The 18431-nt window shown below is 35.3% G+C and overlaps 1 protein-coding gene across 12 annotated transcripts in view; it reads right to left on the bottom strand.

The window, feature by feature from the left end:
* NKTR (natural killer cell triggering receptor) overlaps positions 1–18431 on the bottom strand; it is a 46482-nt gene that overhangs the window by 23167 nt on the left and 4884 nt on the right. For 8 of the 12 annotated variants that reach the window (XR_004264524.1, XR_004264525.1, XM_032264191.1 and 5 more), the window contains exons 3-6: positions 8948–9022; positions 7759–7866; positions 7184–7228; positions 5378–5465 (exon numbers count right to left, since the gene is read on the bottom strand). Coding sequence is in view for 8 of the 12 variants with exons in the window: in XM_032264191.1 (XP_032120082.1) it covers positions 5378–5465; positions 7184–7228; positions 7759–7866; positions 8948–9022 (316 nt within the window). In the remaining 4 variants the exon portion in view is untranslated. Of the gene's footprint in view, positions 1–5377; positions 5466–6849; positions 6878–7183; positions 7229–7758; positions 7867–8947; positions 9221–18431 lie in introns of those variants that run through there. The other 4 variants (XM_032264199.1, XM_032264200.1, XM_032264198.1 and 1 more) reach the window with 2 other exon arrangements.

The raw sequence follows: 18431 nt of genomic DNA, 5'->3' as shown, positions 1-18431 counted from the left end.
AATTTCATGGAACTTTTAACTAATTCATGTCAAATAATTAAAGAACCTTTCATGCTTCTACGTTTGAAACCTTTGTTTGGTAACATATCACACAGACTACTTTCAGGAGTCAATGAAAATGTTTCAACTGTAGTTACTGGTTCAGTGACGTCACATACACGTTGAGTTAAAATCACTGAACATAATAATAACGCAGCATAACTACAATTTTAGCGACCTTCTCAGAGGATAAAAAGGCAAGAGAGATGAAAATGTAAGTGCAGTCAAATCTTAGCCACAATATCTTCTTTTCCTGTCTAATCTCTGATTTTCCCCATTATAAAGAATTTTTTTCAGAGAACACACACACTGACCAATATTTATCTGTGTTTAAACCTAAATAAATCTATTACTACTCAGATCAAAATACTATTATACCATGGACAAAATGCTTTATAAGAGTTCTGAACATAATAAATCTGGAAACATTTAACAATAAGCTTAAATTTATCGTAAAGGCATTGACAACATGAGTAAGTGTCAAAAAAGAACATAACGTTTGAAATAATGTGGAGTTTTCAATGAATGTTGCAAAAAATAATAATAATAATAAGTGACTGTAGATGTAAAGTAGTATGGAAGAGGGAAATAAAGAAAACTGCTGCCCAATTTAGCTTTTAACACGCAGTGCTTTCCCTTCAACTCCTGGAACTATGACGCTGTCATGGAAGAGGCACCAAACTGCACAGAATGATAACACTTGTATAAGGACATGGAAACTAACCAAGCCACTTGACAATGCTCTACCCGTGTGTTCCAAAAGTCACCAAAGTAGAAGTGCCTTCTAAAATTCGGCACTAATGTTAAGATAATACACACCAAACATTACTGAATACAAAATGTCTTCTACATTGCTAGTATATACGTCATATAAACAGTTAAGTTATTAAGCCTGACACTTAATATTCAGCGAATTTGGTTTATGGCTAAGTTTCATGAACATCTTTGCTCACGAAAAATTCTGAGGTTTATGTATGAAGGTATTACCCCCCCAAAAAAGGAAGGAAAAAGCTAGAACTTCTCAGGTTAACACTTACTAGCATTTCTTCTCACATAAATTTATGAATATGTGCGTAGAAAAAGAATTTCTACCCCAAATCTAGTTTTACTACACAAAATGTCAACACAGCTTTACAAACCCCTTAGAACCAACCACTCCTCAACTCTCCTGGCTCCACTACTTTGCAATGATCAGCACTCCTCTCCCATTTAGGTACTTGCAAGGCAGATTCTTAAATGACATCAAATATGTTCTAAAACTTATTTTGTCCCTCCCTGCTCATTGCCCTATTTATGACTGTTACAAAATGCAGCAAACCTGTTTTGTTTAAAGTTCAAAACTGGACTCTTCTATACTATCTTGTTTTCTTACATTGTTATGATTATTAATGAGCACTGACAGTGGCCATTGACAGGAACAGTTCTTGCAAGCTCTGCAGATTTCTACTCTATGGCTGCGCAGACTAAGATGTTCTAACAGCAGCTGATGAAGAGACTTCTGTTGCTCTTGATTCAGGCAAATAAGCTCAATACTTCTTTAAGACATCTTTCAGACTAATGAAAACCAGGCAATTACGGCTGTTTCCATTAGGCAAGACAATGTTTGCACATCAATCAGTCTACACATTCAGAAACTTAGGACTACCCTACAAAACACTTTCTTCCTTTTATATCCAAATTTTCATAACAATGTTTAAAGAACAACTAACTCAAGGTACATGGGAGACTAAAATCAAGGTTTCCTGACAGCTATATTAATGTCCTATCCCAGAAGTTATTTACTACAAAGCTATAAATTATTTAATCTTTTTCATGACTGTTTTATGCAACAGCTTTGTCTTTTTGATTAACGTATATAAAGACAGTCAGAAAATTACAGTCAGAATGAATAAGCTATCACTAACAGTAAAAGGGGAAAGAATGTTTCCCCAAATGTCATTTTGTTTTCCAGCAAAATGCCTGATGCCTCTAATACTTAACTAAAATAAATTCAGAGCAGAGTGGTTAATAAAATTTTGAGCTTCAATATGCTTAAATTTATAGTAAAGGTATTAATACGAATAAATGTGCAGCATTCTTTTGCTAGCTATCACTTTCTTCCAGATTATAAGTAAAATTTCTACAATCTGGACTTTACATGGTTTTTCAAGAATTTAGCATAACCTACAGAATGAAAAGGTTGGACTAGATAATCTCTAAATCCCTTTCCAATCTATGATCTTATAATTCTAGCTTTTATTGGGGTTTCTTCCTATTCTTTAACCTAAAAAATAAATAAGAATACAAAGGACAAAATAAACACCAAATGAACTTGGTAACTTTAGTCCCAAGTCTTTAAATTCCTTCAAAAATGTTCAAAATAAAACCACTGTTTCCTTAGTGATTCACGGGGATAGTGCCATATGTCACTTCTTCCACGTTTCTTGAGCAGTACTATTCCAAAAAAGAATCAAGTTTTCTTCTATATAGGCCCCAAGAGCAAAATCACTATGACAAATATAGTAGTAGAAATGGTTACTGTAAAAATGACAAATAGATGTATAGAAGAAAATCTGATTTTCATCATGTATATAATTGTTCCAGCCAAAGAAAGCAATATATGCAAAATTATGTTGAATAAAAATGACATATGCCTAAGGAAGGGTGAGTTTTTAAATGTGTAAGTAATGAAGACAGAAGTTAATGCACAAAACACAAGAATCCTTGAGGGATGTTTTGCAAATACCCATACTAACAGCACCAAATCTACTCCTTAGGAACTGCAGAGTAACCGATTCATAACAAACTACAAAAACAATTTTGCAAGGATGTATGTATTAGAAATCCTTATTGAGTCTACAAAGCAGGAACTATAAAGACAGTTTTGTTTTTTTTTAATTTTACCACCATTCTTACACTATCATTTCTTTTTCAGATTCCAGAACTGCCACTCAAGGTGCCATATGAGGAGTTGTGATAACAGAGTAAAAGGCAGGAGCCATCCTTCAGAAGCCATCAGCAAGCTCTATGACCATCAGAGCTATTATCTGTGATTACATACATAACCTGAAGATAGTATATTACACTTTTTTACTACCTTCAACTACAAAAGGATTTGGGCTTGTAAAACATAGTTTCAAAGATTTTTCTTTTATCAGCCACCATCTCCATTTTTACCTATCCCTCCAATAAATGCAAGAATATGTTTTATTTTGAAACATGAAAGTTAACTTGATTTTATCCTGCAACTCATGAGAACTGATCTTTCTAGCCAGCATAAAGAAAGTATATAGGCACAAAAGACTTAGAAAAAAAATATGAGGATTAAACACTCAATTACTTCCAAGACTGCTTATTCCTTTCCAAAGAGACTGCAAATCTCTTTCCAGAAGGAAACTTCAAACTGAAAGTAAAAAATTTTCTATTAGAAGTTCACAATGATTTTAGTGCTATCTAAAGTAAGTTAATTTTGAAAGTAAGTGTAAAAATTCTAATTGTAATTTATTGATTTAAAATTTTTTATTTGGCATTCCTCTTCAAAAACAGTAGTCAAATATAAAATTTGGTCATGTAGAAAACAGTAAAGGCCTTTACCAGATATTCCTAGAAAATACTTAAGCAAGTACTAAATAACATAAGATTTTTCTGAAGGGAGAATCTCGTATACTGAATTTTAATTAGTGGATGTTTAAAGATAGCATTTTAAATCAGTGTTAACGCTAACATTTTATGAATAAGCAAATGTATGTGACAGTATCAAGAAGCTGCTGCTACTTGATAAATCAAATTTTCACTGTGCTGATAAAAAAAGGAAATCTAAAAGAAACTTTAGAGCCCTCAAATGGTAGCTTCTTGACCAATGAATCATTATGTTTTTCATGTTCACAGTTCAGATAAGCTTAAAAATGGAAATGGAAAACCTCGACCAAAGAATAAACAATTTTTACATGAAGTTACTATTAAAAGGTTTCTGAAAATATTTCTTTCTACTTTGTACTGGCTCTTAAGAAGGTTAAGAATAGAAAATCACACTATTAAAGAACAGTAATTAATAACTAATCATCTATGGGATCAAAACAAGATAAGAGAACAACTGTTGTAGGTCTTTTACCTATATAATTCTAAGCATAATCATCTTTTATAAGCTTTCCATTTTTAGGACATTCTTAGGAACAGAATGCCCCTTATCTGAACTTTACCAGATCATGTAGAAATATATTTTTCAGATAAATTTAACATTTGAGTTTTGTATGTGAGTAATACACTCCTTTAAAAACAGGGAAGCGCCATTCATACTCATTCATTCAGAAAGATGACAAAGAAAATTTTTTCAATAAATCATTAATAAAATATTTCTCCAACATACATAGCACAACTGAGATTCACTTCTAATCAAAAGCAATGACCCTCCTGCTGGAAAGTTATCTTTCATATTTTATATGATAGAATTATGATAAAAATAGGTTTTGAAGCAGCTTTAGATAAGAATATAACTAAAAGTAGGCCAGGCGTGGTGGCTCGCGCCTGTAATCCAAGCACTTTGGAGGCCAAGGCAGGTGGATCACCTGAGGTCAGGAGTTCAAGACCAGCCTGACCAACATGGTGAACCCTCGTCTTTAAAAAAAAAAAAATATAACTAAAAGTATGCCAAAGGATTTATTTAGAAATTTCAGATGAGAAAAAGGTAGGTTTTGATTGCGCAATGCACATACATGTAAAGATATTTGCTTTTTCAAAAGCAAATTTAGTATTCTTAAGTTTCCTGAGTGACAATCTCATAAATTTTGGTGGAAATGACAGCAACATTGGATTAATTCAATTATGCATGGAGACCTCATAAAACCTGAGTCTTTAAAAATGCTGGCTCAATGGGTCATCTATCTCTATATAACATGAGAAAAATAATAGTATGTCTCTCAAAACTGCCTCAGAGAGCAACAGTAAGAGAAAAACCACCATGCCATGGTCTACTCAAATTGCTCTCCCTGCTGAGGGTGCACGAACTGAATCCTCTACTATGAACAATTTTTACACGTTCAATAGTTTATGTTCAATAGTATTGGTAAAGTAAGCACTCAGATATAACAGGGGCTTAAATATGCCGTCATCTTTTCTGAAGATGACGGCGTATTTTTAAAACAATGTTTAAGTTTTTTAAGTCCCATTCTCCTAATCCAGAATAAATGCTGAATGCTGAGGCAGCTGTTAGACCTTACAAGTTACTAAGACATTAGAAACTAATAGTAAAAAATCAAACTGACAAAATTTTAGCATTTAACTTGGTTTAACTATACCATCTTTCTCATGAACAGCGCTTCTCTGTTTAAGAAAAGCTCATCTCTGAATTATGCCTACTCACATGAAAAACTGGGAACCATTGGTATGTTTCCCTCGATTTGCCATTGACAAAAGGAACGCTCTGTCATGTTTGAGAATAAAGTTTTCATCTGTTTGAAGAAAACACAAATTTGTCAGTCTCCAATTATAAGTCACTTTAAAGTAATGTTCAAGTAATAAATAGAAAGCAAAGGATGAAATTCCTCTTCTGGTCAGTACAGATACTTGACTGAATACTCAGAAAAAAAATTTAAGCTAATCAAATAACAAAAGCATAAAAAGGCCAAAAGATACTAATTAAAGCCTTGGGGAAAAGAACATATATTTAATACTTTATACAAACAGCCTTAGAACAGTCACTTTTTAGTAGTAACATACTTTGGCTAAATGATACTTAAGTTATTAACTTTCAGGGAAAACTAGTAAAATTTTAGAAAAATTTCTAGCTCACTTCCTCCAAATTTCCAATTAGCTTGCCTAACGTACTATACGTGGAAGAAGTTTAATAATCTTCTTAGGTGCTTAATTTTTATATGGTAAATTTATTATTCAACTGAATTGAAGCTAGACTATGAGACCAAAAATAATTATGTTATAGCAAGTTACAGGAACATATCTAAATTATGATTATACTCAATTGTATCACAAAATTTTCTAAGGAAGAAAGTCCTGTGAAAACAAAAATTTAAATAGCAAAATACAATTTTAAGATACAAAAGTATCTGCCACAAGGAACAACCACAAAGTGGCCTAGAGCATTAGTTTTAAATTGCTAAATAATAGAATCAGCTAAATAGCTGTTTCCTACTAGTTCAAAGGAAAAAAAATCTGTGATAAAGATCACTTAGAGTTATTTTAAATCCAGCAGAAATATCCTTGAAAACCAATTTAAATTTCCTTTTAACATTCATACAAACATATCTCCTTCAGAACAAACAGAAACATAGAAAACTTTAAAAAGTGATTACCTTGGGAACAGGCTTCTGAAAAAGAGTAGTAATCCATTTTCCCCCAAAGGAAATATAAAAGACTATTATAACACTGAAGCTATTATAGCGTTAAAATCTAGTACTATTAGATCTCATCATAAATCTCTTCAACTGACTTTTCTAAGGCTTTTTGGGGCAAGTGCAACAGTTAGATTTATGCAGATGCTACTATTGTAAGAATAAACACAGTCATAGTTCTAATATACACAAAAGAAAACATACAAACCTTTGAAAAAGGAGGAAATACCAACTTTTATTCAAAGAAATTGCTTGGTTTGGGGGAAAAAAACCCACAACTAGATTCTTTTCCCTGATGTGAAATCAATAACCCATTGAGAAAAAAAAAAAGATACAGATGCATGTATGAAATAATACACAGAATTTTCCAAGTCTTCAAGCAATATAGAAATCCAGCCACAACCTGACCCAGACTGTCCATAAATTTATTAGGAAGGGTGCAAGGGAACAGAATTGGAGTTTGTGTTACTGAACTTTGTTCTCTTACCTTTTCATTTTGCAAAAGACCACATTCTCTATAAACAAAAGAATATGTTGACAGTTTTAGGCAGGAAGATAGGAGTTTTCATGTATATAGTTGCCTAACCTCCATGCTGAAAGTCATGTTTAACCATAAAGTTAGCCTTAATTAATGTTGTCAATTAAAAATTATATATTCCAATATATTTATCCCCAAATTCATGCAAATAAAGTATTTTCATGCAGCATTAGTTTCATGCAAAAAGTGAACTATAAGTAAACCTCTTCTCATTAAAAGTATATGATCAAACTTGCTTTAATATCAGAACTGAAACAAAAGACCATAAAATATTAAGCCTTACCTTTAAAATATCCACCATAAATTGATTCTCCACCTTTTCCATTACCTGCAAATAATGAGCTACATTAAGCCATAATGAACATTAAAAATATACTAACACATAAATCATTTTTGATGGCTTCAATTTTCTGAAGGAAACCTTGGAACGTTATAATTGCTGTAGTAATCAAAATTTGCAGAATCCTCAATTAACTTCATCTTTAAAACGTGTCAAATCCTATTACAATAAATACTATCAAAAAAGCGATCTTCACAACCCACTTATTTCAAACAGTGATGACACCAAAACATTCTAGAACAAAAGCAATCAGACAGTACTTTGGCATTCATTGTCAAGGAATTCACTAAGTAACTTTAGTATTACTAAAACAAACTGCATAAAAACAAGATAAAATGTCTTACGTGGTACTTGCTTTTTCATACATTTTGGATCTATAACACTCATCCAACAACTAACTATTCACTGACCACATTTTACATCATACTGTAACTGACACAGTATGTACAACTAAAAGTAATAGTGAGATCATTTGAAAACTGACAGATGGAGTTCTTAGGAACAACTTTTAGCTCTACCTTCACTGAAGTCCCCACCCTGAATCATAAAGTTTTTAACCACACGATGGAACGTAGAACCTTTATAACATAACTTCTTCCCAGTTGTTTTCCCAAGGCCTTTCTCTCCTGGAAAAAAAAAAAAAGATGAAGTTCAATTATACATACATCCTTCCATGGAAAGAACAAACCAATTAATCCTTTGTCAAAGTGTTCCTGTGTGCTGGGCACTGAAAGACATATAAGAAATAGACGACATGACAATTTAACATACATACATGCATGCGAACCAAAATAAATAATACCAAGCAGCATACAAATGTGAAATTGTGTGGTACAGACTCTACATGCTACAGGACATAAGAAGTATTAGACACACTTATTACTCTAGTTAAAGAATCAGACCAGGCACAGTGGCTCATGTCTGTAATCCTAACATTTTGGGAGGCTGAGGTGGGCAGATCACTTGAGGTCAGGAGTTGGAGACCAGCTTGGCCAACATGAAAAACCCTGTCTCTTAAAAAAAAAAAAAATTAATATATAAATATAAAAATATACAAAAATTAGCAGCTGTGGTGACACACGCCTGTATTCCCAGCTATTGTGGGGGCTGAGGCAGGAGAATCACTTGAATCTGGGAGGTGGAGGTTGTAGTGAGCCTCGATGACGCCACTGCACTCCAGCCTGTTTTTGAGACAGAGCCAGACTCCGTCTCAAAAAAAAAAAAAAAAAAAAATCAAGTAGTGGAAAAACTGCATATGTGCATCCAAGTACGGATTTAAAAATTTTAGTGTGTTCTAATTTTAAAGCAACATTATGGATGCTGCCTGCCCCCATGTTTTCTATTTATTTAAAATTTATTGTAAAATTTGGAATGCTGTATTTTTTTTCGAAGTAGTGAAATTCATAAAATTCTACCAAGACAAATCAATTTCAAACGTGTGCTATCATTTTATAAATTAAAATGTACAGGGAAGATTCCATTATATAGATTCTTACTCTCTCTTTCATTTTTGAGATCATTCCTTTCTAATCTCTTTCCCTTAAGAAATGCTTCCCTGATTTCATATAAAAGTCAGTATATAGTAACTTTTTTTTAATTCACAAAATTCATTTCACAGTCCATTATTATTCCAGGAAAATACTCTGTTCAGCAAGGCAAACTGTAAGCCACAGCTTCTCATTAGAAATAATTTAATAATTCACTTACCTGAGCATAGGCAAAGGAAGTTTTTGCATGTTTTTGGACATATGTCTGAGAAGAGCTGAAACATAATGCGACCAACTGAAATAAAACACACAGGGAAAAACATAGTAAGCAAGTTAAATATATCGCATTTAAATGAGAGAAAAAAAATAGGGTGAACAAATTAGAAAGTCTATTTTGTAATTCACTTTAATCTTTCAAAAGATATAACGGGAAAGCATTTAATTGGGTGATACCTATGAAGAAGACCACCACTTTGTTATTCTTAAAATTTACATTCAGGCCGGGCGCGGTGGCTCACGCCTGTAATCCCAGCACTTTGGGAGGCCGAGGCAGGTGGATCACGAGGTCAAGAGATCAAGACCATCCTCGTCAACATGGTGAAACCCCGTCTCTACTAAAACTACAAAAAATTAGCTGGGCATGGTGGCGCGTGCCTGTAGTCCCAGCTACTCAGGAGGCTGAGGCAGGAGAATTGCTTGAACCCAGGAGGCGGAGGTTGCGGTGAGCCGAGATCGTGCCATTGCACTCCAGCCTGGGTAACAGGAGTGAAACTCCGTCTCTAAAAAAAAAAAAAAAAAAAAAATTTACATTCAGCCAAAGTGTTTCCAGCCCCAAATTTATAGGATTTTAAGTGTGTTTTACAGGAACTTTATATTATTAGATTCCTTGTAGTGCTGTCCCCTGTCAGAACTATGAATCTTCTTTAAAAATACTCTCAATAGTTGTGTGAGATATGCTTGAGCCCTTCCAGTGATGAGAGTATATCAAAAGATAGTCATTCTGGCAAGTATTGTTAAAAAGAAAGGTTTCTTCCTTTAAGCACGAACTGTTAAGAGCCACCTTTCTGAATTGCACCAATTACACTTAAAACTCACATTTTAAGCCGGACATGGTGGCTCATACCTATAATCCCAGCACTTTGGGAGGCAAAGGCCAGGAAGATTACTCAAGGTCAGGAGTTTGAGACCAGCCTGGGCAACACAGAAAGACCCCGTCTCTACAAAAAATTTTAAAAATTAGCTGAGCATGGTGGCACATGCCTGTAGTCCCAGCTATTGGGGAGGCTGAGGCAGGGGGTTCACTTGAGTCTAGGACTTCAAGGCTGCAATGAGCCATGATTGTGCAGTGAGCTTTGATTGTGCCACTGGACTCGAGCCTAGGTGACAGAGCAAGACTCTTAAAACACCACCTCATATTCTATTCCCTGAGAGAGGAAAAAGAGAAGAGGTTATGGTTCCCTACAACATACATGAAATTAAAAGGAACAAGTCTGCAACTTCAATTTAACTATGCCAGAGAGAAATGGTTCTCAAACTGTGGTCTCAGGACTCTTTTAATCTCGTTATTGGACTTTTGTTTATATGGTTCATATCTATTGCTATATACTATATTAATGTCAAAACTCAGAAATGTTTAAAACACAAGAATATACAAGCAGACGTTCCATTAGCTGTCAGAGAAGTGATATCATTACACATTAATATATAATCTCTGGAAAACTTGACCGTATAGTCACGAGAGAAAGAGAGCACAAAAGGCAAATCAAAATCTTAGTATTATTATAAAAATAGTTTTGACATTATGGATCTGTTGAAAGCACATCAATAAAATAAGAAATGTAGTTCTGATTTGCAATTAATTACTCTCTTGAGTTCCTTTTCCCTATATTCTACAAGCTCTTTTCCATTATAAACATTTTTATTTATTCAAAAGGACTTACAGAATAAATAAAATTAACTGTGGACCATGCATAAATCATGTTCAGAACAGATACAAAATGATTCTATGTATCACTAAGATTTTAATTTATTCCTGGCCATATCAGTCAGTTCCTCTGAGGAAGAAACAATGACACTGCATTATAGACATCGTTAATGGGTAAAGCAGTATCATGTGAGAAGAACTTCCTGTGTCAACACTCTTGGCCTATAGCTTTAAAATAGCCAAACTGTAAAGCAATTTCAAAACTTTGTAGGTGACATTAAAACCTAAAGGAATGAAGAAAAAGACGAAAGAAAGCAAAAAGAAGGACAAGACTTTCAAGTAGGGAGCAATGTATCTAAGTTCATTTCAGAATTAAATACCTATAATATCAGTAACTATCACTGTTTGTATTTATATGGAAACATTTTACCTGTATAATAAATATATTTTCATCAGTCCTCAAAAATCCCTTGGAAATGGCTTAGGTGGTGTCAAGTTCAAAATCAACCAGCTCTGCATACCAGAACAGAGACTTAGATCTTTGCAATCCCTGTAAGATGGCTACTTTTCAGGATAAAAGACATAATCAAAATGTAGGCCTTTTCTTTAGGATCATAGTGACTTCAACTCAACCTGTTGCTGAAGTTACTATGTTGCTGTTGCTGTTGTTTTCAAAAACTCCTAATGCCACAAAATAAAAGCCGGTCAAAGTTTCAAATGCTTTTAGTTCCTCCTTAACAGAGGATTAGAAATTGTGTACCCTCCAGCAGTAGAATACACTTGAAAACAGTAGAAATGTGATTACATTACTATCCAATATTTGGAGGAGAACAGCAAACTAAAGTGGCTTTAAAAAAAAAAAAGTCTTGGCCAGGCACAGTGGCTCACACCTGTAATCCCAACACTTTGGGAAGCCGAGGTGGGCCAATCACCTGAGGTCGTGAGTTTGACACCAGCCTGGCCAACATGGTGAAACCCCGTCTCTACAAAAAATACAAAAATTAGCCGGGCACAGTGGCAGGCACCTGTGATCCCAGCTATTCAGGAGGCTGAGGCAGGAGAATCGCTTGAACCCAGGAGACCGAGGTTGCAGTGAGCGGACATCATGCCACTGCACTCCAGTTTGGGTGACACAGCAAGACTCCATCTCAAAAACAAAACAAAACAAAACACACACAAAAAAAACTCACCTCTAATATCTTACCCTCTTCTAGCTTGGTACAGAAAAGAAACAATTTCTTTTGCCCTCTTAACCTCATGGGACAAGGGATAGAGCAGAGGTTTTATCTCCTCTGTGGCATTAAGTTAAGAGCAAAAGAAAAAAATAGAACAAAACTGAATTGTTTTGGCCTCAATAACGTAGTACAAGGTTAAACACTGGCACATCAGAAAAATAATCTTAAAATCCTGAAAAGAACACATTAACCCAATCAGGTTTGCAAGGTATGACAAAAGCTAAACTATGGATATTCAGACATTAGTTGAGTCTACTTTCCTAAGTTAAAATGTTTGTATGTATGCAATTTGAAGGGTTTAAAAACAAAAAGCAAAGTCAAAACAAACAACAACAACAACAAAAACAGGAATTATGATTTCTACCTATAAAGAGGTAACCTAGTATTCCCTTCAAACTAAAATCCTGAGATTGAACATTACAGGATACAGATCCGCAAATACTAACTTGAAGCTCATTGGCAAGATTAACAAGTTTTCAACACATTTTAAATTGAATTGTATTATTTTACAAAAAACAGGATACCATGTGATGATTCTTTTATTTTGAAACTCAGACAATATTCTAAAGATATAGTCTTTAAAGAAAAAAGCCAATGTGGTTCACTAGTCTAGTTATTAAATATTTTCAGTGATGGCAAGCATAAACTATGATTACAAAACATATTGAAAATAAAAAAATTAAACTGTAGTTACAATAAAGAAAAGACTTGGAATGAATTTGCAGAAGACTCTCTGGCTCCCAAGCTGATGAGAAAAATGAATGTGACAGTAACCCCATCTCTGTAAAGAGTTAAGAACCCCTGCTGATGATGACTCTTTGGAAACTAATTGTTGCTGCTGAATGAATGAATAAGATCTAAGAAAAATTTGTTACTCAACAAATACTACTTATAATCTGGTGAAATTTAGTAATCTTTTAGAATCAGTCGATGCTGGCTGGGCATGCCTATAATACCAGTGCCATGGGAGGCAGAGGCCAGAGAATCTCTTGAAACTAGGAGCTCAATAATCAGTCAATACTATTGATAATATTCTTATATATAGTCTTCCTCCACAGAATTAACGTTATGCCAATAAAAACACAGCTCTGTAATGGTAAGACTAAAATCTGTTAGTGTAAACATTAGTATGTTGCTTTTATACACAACTAAGGGCAAAAATTACACAAAGTAGGACAAGTTTCTAAATTTAATCTGAAAATACCAACATGTAGATCCTTAAAAACAAGACAGGGGAACAATATTAAGATTAATCAGGCAATATTGACACATGTCAAGCTTTGGCTACAGACAGGAAAAGCCAAGACATGTCTGTGTCATGTTGGAGATCCTGATTTGCTCACTAGGTGAAAGGAATAAAATCAGCAAGTACACAAATGGAATAAAATCAAACACCATCTTTGAATACTGTTCCTCGTTCTCAGAAATAGTTGCAATGGAACTGCAGATACAATGGTTTAAAAAGGAGACATGATGTATTATGTACAAAGAAGATATGGCAGTTGGAAAAGTGAGCATCAATTAGAAAACTGCTGCAGGAGTTGACATACTACAGAAGGCAAAGAATAGCCCACAGAAAAATTAATTACCAGCAAGGGGTGAGGAAAAGGGCAAAGGTTAAGAACAGATCACATTAGGTAGGCAGAGAGCAAAATCTAGGGAGAAGATTGAGAAAAAGGAGCAGCATTTCAATAAAATCGGGGCATTTACTCAAATATTATCTACTGCGATCTTACCCATATGTCAGAGAATCCAACAGTGTTATATACTGTTGTGCCTGAGTTTCAAGAAGCTCACATCTTGGCTGGGAATGACACATGGAAATGCAGTTGCTATACAGTATGAAGAGCCATTGGTAAGGACACTTATATATATAAACTAGGTCTGACTGATGTGTGTGAACACACAGAGGTAGGGACTATGGCTACTTTACTTACCATTATATCACCAGAGACTTGTGTAGTGCCTGGTACACAGGTGTTCAATAAATATTTAATAATAATATTCAAAATTATTCAAAGACAGATTTACAAAATATGCTTTCATAAATGAATACCCAAATATACAGATCAAAATTATTCACTATGTGCCAGAATAAGTTATGTAAGTGGACCACCACCAAGATATCAATTAATAAAGCTATTTATTTTTGGAGATATAAAGGGGAAAAAAAAAGGCTCCTAGTATCCAGGTAGTAGCATCATATCGCTAACAAAGAAAAAAGAAAGAAGACCAGCTTTAGACACGCTACATTACAAACTGGAGACAACAGAGCACAGTCTACCATTTTTAAGGAATAATATGCTGTGAAACAAGAATTCTACACCTAGCAAAGGAAATACAATAATTACATTTTATCCTGAAATATCTATTTGAATACATATGCCTAAGATGTAAGTCAAAGAATGAATGAATGAGAACAAACTGGTAGGAAAAGAGTGGCATTGAACACTGAGTCTATTACATTACAAAATTAAACCTAAATCACTCTAATCATGGTTTTAAAACAAAAGGAAATGAGGCCAGATGTTACAGCTGCCAGGTCTGACAATGCAAAAAGTGTTAATTATGGTTTTAAATGTTAAGAGTATTAGAAAACAAAGTTACGTAACGGCAATTTTTTTTTTTATGCACCATCTAAAAATGTTCTTTTGAATAGGTAATGTTCCATGATTCAAAAATCAGTGGAAAAAGGTGCAGAATGAGAAGCCTTGGTCCCACCCCTATCAACAGGTATGCATTTTCATTAATTTTCTGTGTATTTTTCCAGTTTATTTTCATACACAAGCAAACACTAACATAGTCTCATTTTTCTCCCTTTAAAAAATGGTAGCATAGGCCTGACATGGTGGCTCACGCCTGTAATCCCAGAATTTTGGGAGGCCAAGGTGGGTGGATTATCTGAAATCAGGAGTTCGAGACCAGCCTGACCATTATGGAGAAAGCTGGTTTCTACTAAAAATACAAAATTAGCTGGGCTTGGTGGCACATGTCTGTAATCTCAGCTACTTGGAAGGCTGAGGCAGAAGAATCGCTTGAACCCAGGAGGAGGATGTTGCAGTGAGCCGAGATCGCACCATTGCACTCCAGAGACCAAAACTCCATCTCAAAAAAAAAAAAAAAAAAAAAAAAAAGTAGCACATTATGCACACTGTGCTGCACTCTGTCTTATTTACTTACTAACATACTATGAACTTTTCTCATGCCTGTGATGTAAAAGTAATTTATTTTATTTTTTAAGAGACAGGGCCTCACTCTGCCCATAGGCTGGAGTGCAGTGGCACCACCTCTCCTCACTGCAGCCTCAACCTCTTGGGACTCAAGCAGTCCTCCTGCCTCAGGCTCCTGAATAGGTGGGAACATAGGAGCATGCCACCACGCCTGGCTAATTTTTGTATTTTCTGTTGAGACAGGGCCTCACTATGTTGCCCAGGGTAAAAATAATTTTAGTTGGAGGAAGGTAGTAGGGCATCAATAAAAACCAAAATGAAGGGTTTGGACTGGTGAAAGAAAATACATATCCTCATACTTCACAGTAGGAATCAACAGGTAGACTTTCCTGAAGCAGACAGAGAGGAAATAAGGGATAAGGCATACTTAAGCAGGTATTCGCCTGTAGAACTAAAAATATTTTAAATCTTTCAAGCTTCTTTGGTGGGAGGGACAGCAGCCTAGTAAAAGATGTAAAACAAAGGAAATAGCAAAAAAAAAAAAAAAAAAAAAGAAAAAAAAAAAAGAAATTAACATATAAGACCAAAACAACTCTGTAATTTATTTAGCCACATGAAGCTTTTTCCATGACATGTCCATAAACACCCAGCTAAAGGTTTGCTGTGTGACAGAAAAGCAACACTTTTATATTGTTTCAAGTACTGTTATTTAGCCTTTATGTTAGCAACCAATCTTATCATTTAGCCTACCTAATACAAGATGTTTTCATATAAGGGTAAACTATATAGTCACTAAAACTGATTATACATAAGGAGGCTGAGGTGGGAGGTTCATTTGAGGCCAGGAGTTAGAGGCTGCAGCACGCTATGATCATGCCTATGAACAGCCACTGTATTCCAGCATGAGTAACACAGTGATACCCTGTCTCTAAAGAAAAGGTAAAAGAAAAAATTTTTTTAGGGACGGTGTGTTGCTATGCTGCCCAGACTGTTTGATTTCCAACTCCTGGGCTCAAGCAATCCTCCTGCCTTGGCCTCCTGAAGTGCTGAAATTACAGACATGAGCCACTGTGCCCAGTCAAGAAAAAATAAAAATTTAAAATAAAGACAAAATATTAAAAATGTTTAAAAAGTGACTACATAAAGTTTAACTGATGTTTAATGAACATTGCCGAATTAAGAATCAGGCTCCAATTCTTTGTGCAAGTATACATACACAGTTAAGGAGTGAAAGAAGGAATTCAGGATTTCACTCTATAGTAGTAAGACTCCTGGACTTTAAGAAACAGTCTCTGGGAACAAAAGGGGCCGAAATCAAAGGTCTGTCTGCACAATACCTAAATGTGAAAGCCCCTTACTTGACTCAGTGTCTGCACTCCTGCACATGCAATACTTAAAGCAAATTTTTTTTTTTTTTTGAGACCGAGTTTCACTCTTGTTACCCAGGCTGGAGTGCAATGGTGCGATCTCGGCTCACCGCAACCTCCGCCTCCCGGGTTCAGGCAATTCTCCTGCCTCAGCCTCCTGAGTAGCTGGGATTACAGGCACGCGCCACCATGCCAAGATAATGTTTTGTATTTTTAGTAGAGACAGGGTTTCACCATGTTGACCAGGATGGTCTCGATCTCTTGACCTCGTGATCCACCCGCCTCGGCCTCCCAAAGTGCTGGGATTACAGGCTTGAGCCACCACCGCGCCCAGCTAAAGCAACTTTTTAAAAAAAGTCAGATACTGTGCTGTATATATTTTACAAATACAAACTGCTCTGCGAGAGCAGTGATAGAATTTTACGAAACATTGCATTATCAAAAATCGTACATAAAAACAATTGTTTCCATAGGAAAATATGAAGTGGGAAGACAAGGGAGTTTCCAGTTGCAGTACAAGTATTTTTTTCCTTAGGAGTATCAGTAACAAATTTTAGCTGTAAGAGGGTGTTACAAAAACTAAGCATCGTTGAGGAAACCCTACAATTGAGCACACCTCACTTCTCCCCCCCCATTCCCAGCACTGTCATTAGCACAGTGGCCTTCAAATCAGCTAGGACAAACGAGAATGACTCAGAGCAGCAGTGCTGTCCAACTGCTGCTCTTCTCTCCCACGCCACTCTTCCCCACCTGCTTATCTGACTGTTATACCAAACAGTAATGTGCCTCATTGAAACTCTGCTCCTTAATTAATCCACTCTATTAAGTTCATGTTACAAAAACACAATCTATAAGACAGGTGATGGCATTATTTAATTTCTCTTCTCAACAATCTTATTATGTAGGCACTATTACACTGGAGTCCTATTATTAACCTATGAGCATATATGGTGCAACTCACTTAAATTTCAGGCCACTACATCTAGTCACTTTATGAGCTTATGACTCAGGCTGACCTTGAGATGGGAGAAGCATTTCTCCTTTTCCCTCAGTAAAACTCAAATCCCACATGCCTCTCTCCAAGTATAAGCTATTTTGAATATGAGTCTAAAGTTTACTTTAATTTTGCATAGAAGCAAATTTTCCTGTCCTGCTAGCTTTGGAACCAAATTAAGAACAAAACTGTATATAGTACTTCCATTTCACAGAGGTTGTTAAATGGCTTCACCAAGGACATAAGTAGTACTCAAACATTTGCCTGACCCCTTTATAACCTCTTAACACTAACTTCTTGGTATCACTTCCAAATACTTTACAATGTTCACTAAAAACACATTTTCAAGTCTGTTTTTATGAATCTTAAGCAGTAAAGCAAATCCAAACATAAAAATAATTATATTAAATTAATATAGTTAAACATACTGACTAAAAGACATTGTCAGAGTAGGACAAGACTCATCTATTTCCTATTTACAAGAAATCACTTTAGGCTGGCGCCGTGGCTCATGCCTGTAATCCCAGCACTTTGGGGGGCCGAGGCAGGTGGATCACAAGATCAGGAGTTTGAGACCAGCCTGGCCAACAAGGTGAAACCCTGTCTCTACTAAAAACACAAAAATTAGCCAAGCGTGGTGGCACATGCCTGTAATCCCAGCTACTCAGGAGTCTGAGGCAGGAGAGTCGACTGAACCTGGAAGGTGGAGGTTGCAGTGAGCTAACATCACACCACTGCACTCCAGCCTGGGCAACAGAGCGAGACTCAGTCTCAAAAAAAAAAAAAAAAGGAGAGAAATAGATAAACCCACAATTATAGTTAAAGACTTCAATATTCCTCTCTTGGTAATCAGTAAAACAAGTAGAAAATCAGCAAAGATATTAAAAAACGACCAACACTAACAGCCAACTGGATTTAATTGACATTTATAGAACACTACACAAAAAAAGCAGAATGTGCATTCTTTTCAAGCGCACGAAGAACTGAAATAATGTGCGTTCTCTAGCCATGATG

Source organism: Sapajus apella, unplaced genomic scaffold (genome assembly GCF_009761245.1).
Source record: "Sapajus apella isolate SASKATOON/1434 unplaced genomic scaffold, GSC_monkey_1.0 scaffold143, whole genome shotgun sequence".
Lineage (NCBI taxonomy): Eukaryota > Metazoa > Chordata > Mammalia > Primates > Cebidae > Sapajus > Sapajus apella.
The sequence above is the reverse complement of the archived record's forward strand: the minus strand, read 5'-3'. Positions and strand labels throughout refer to the sequence as shown.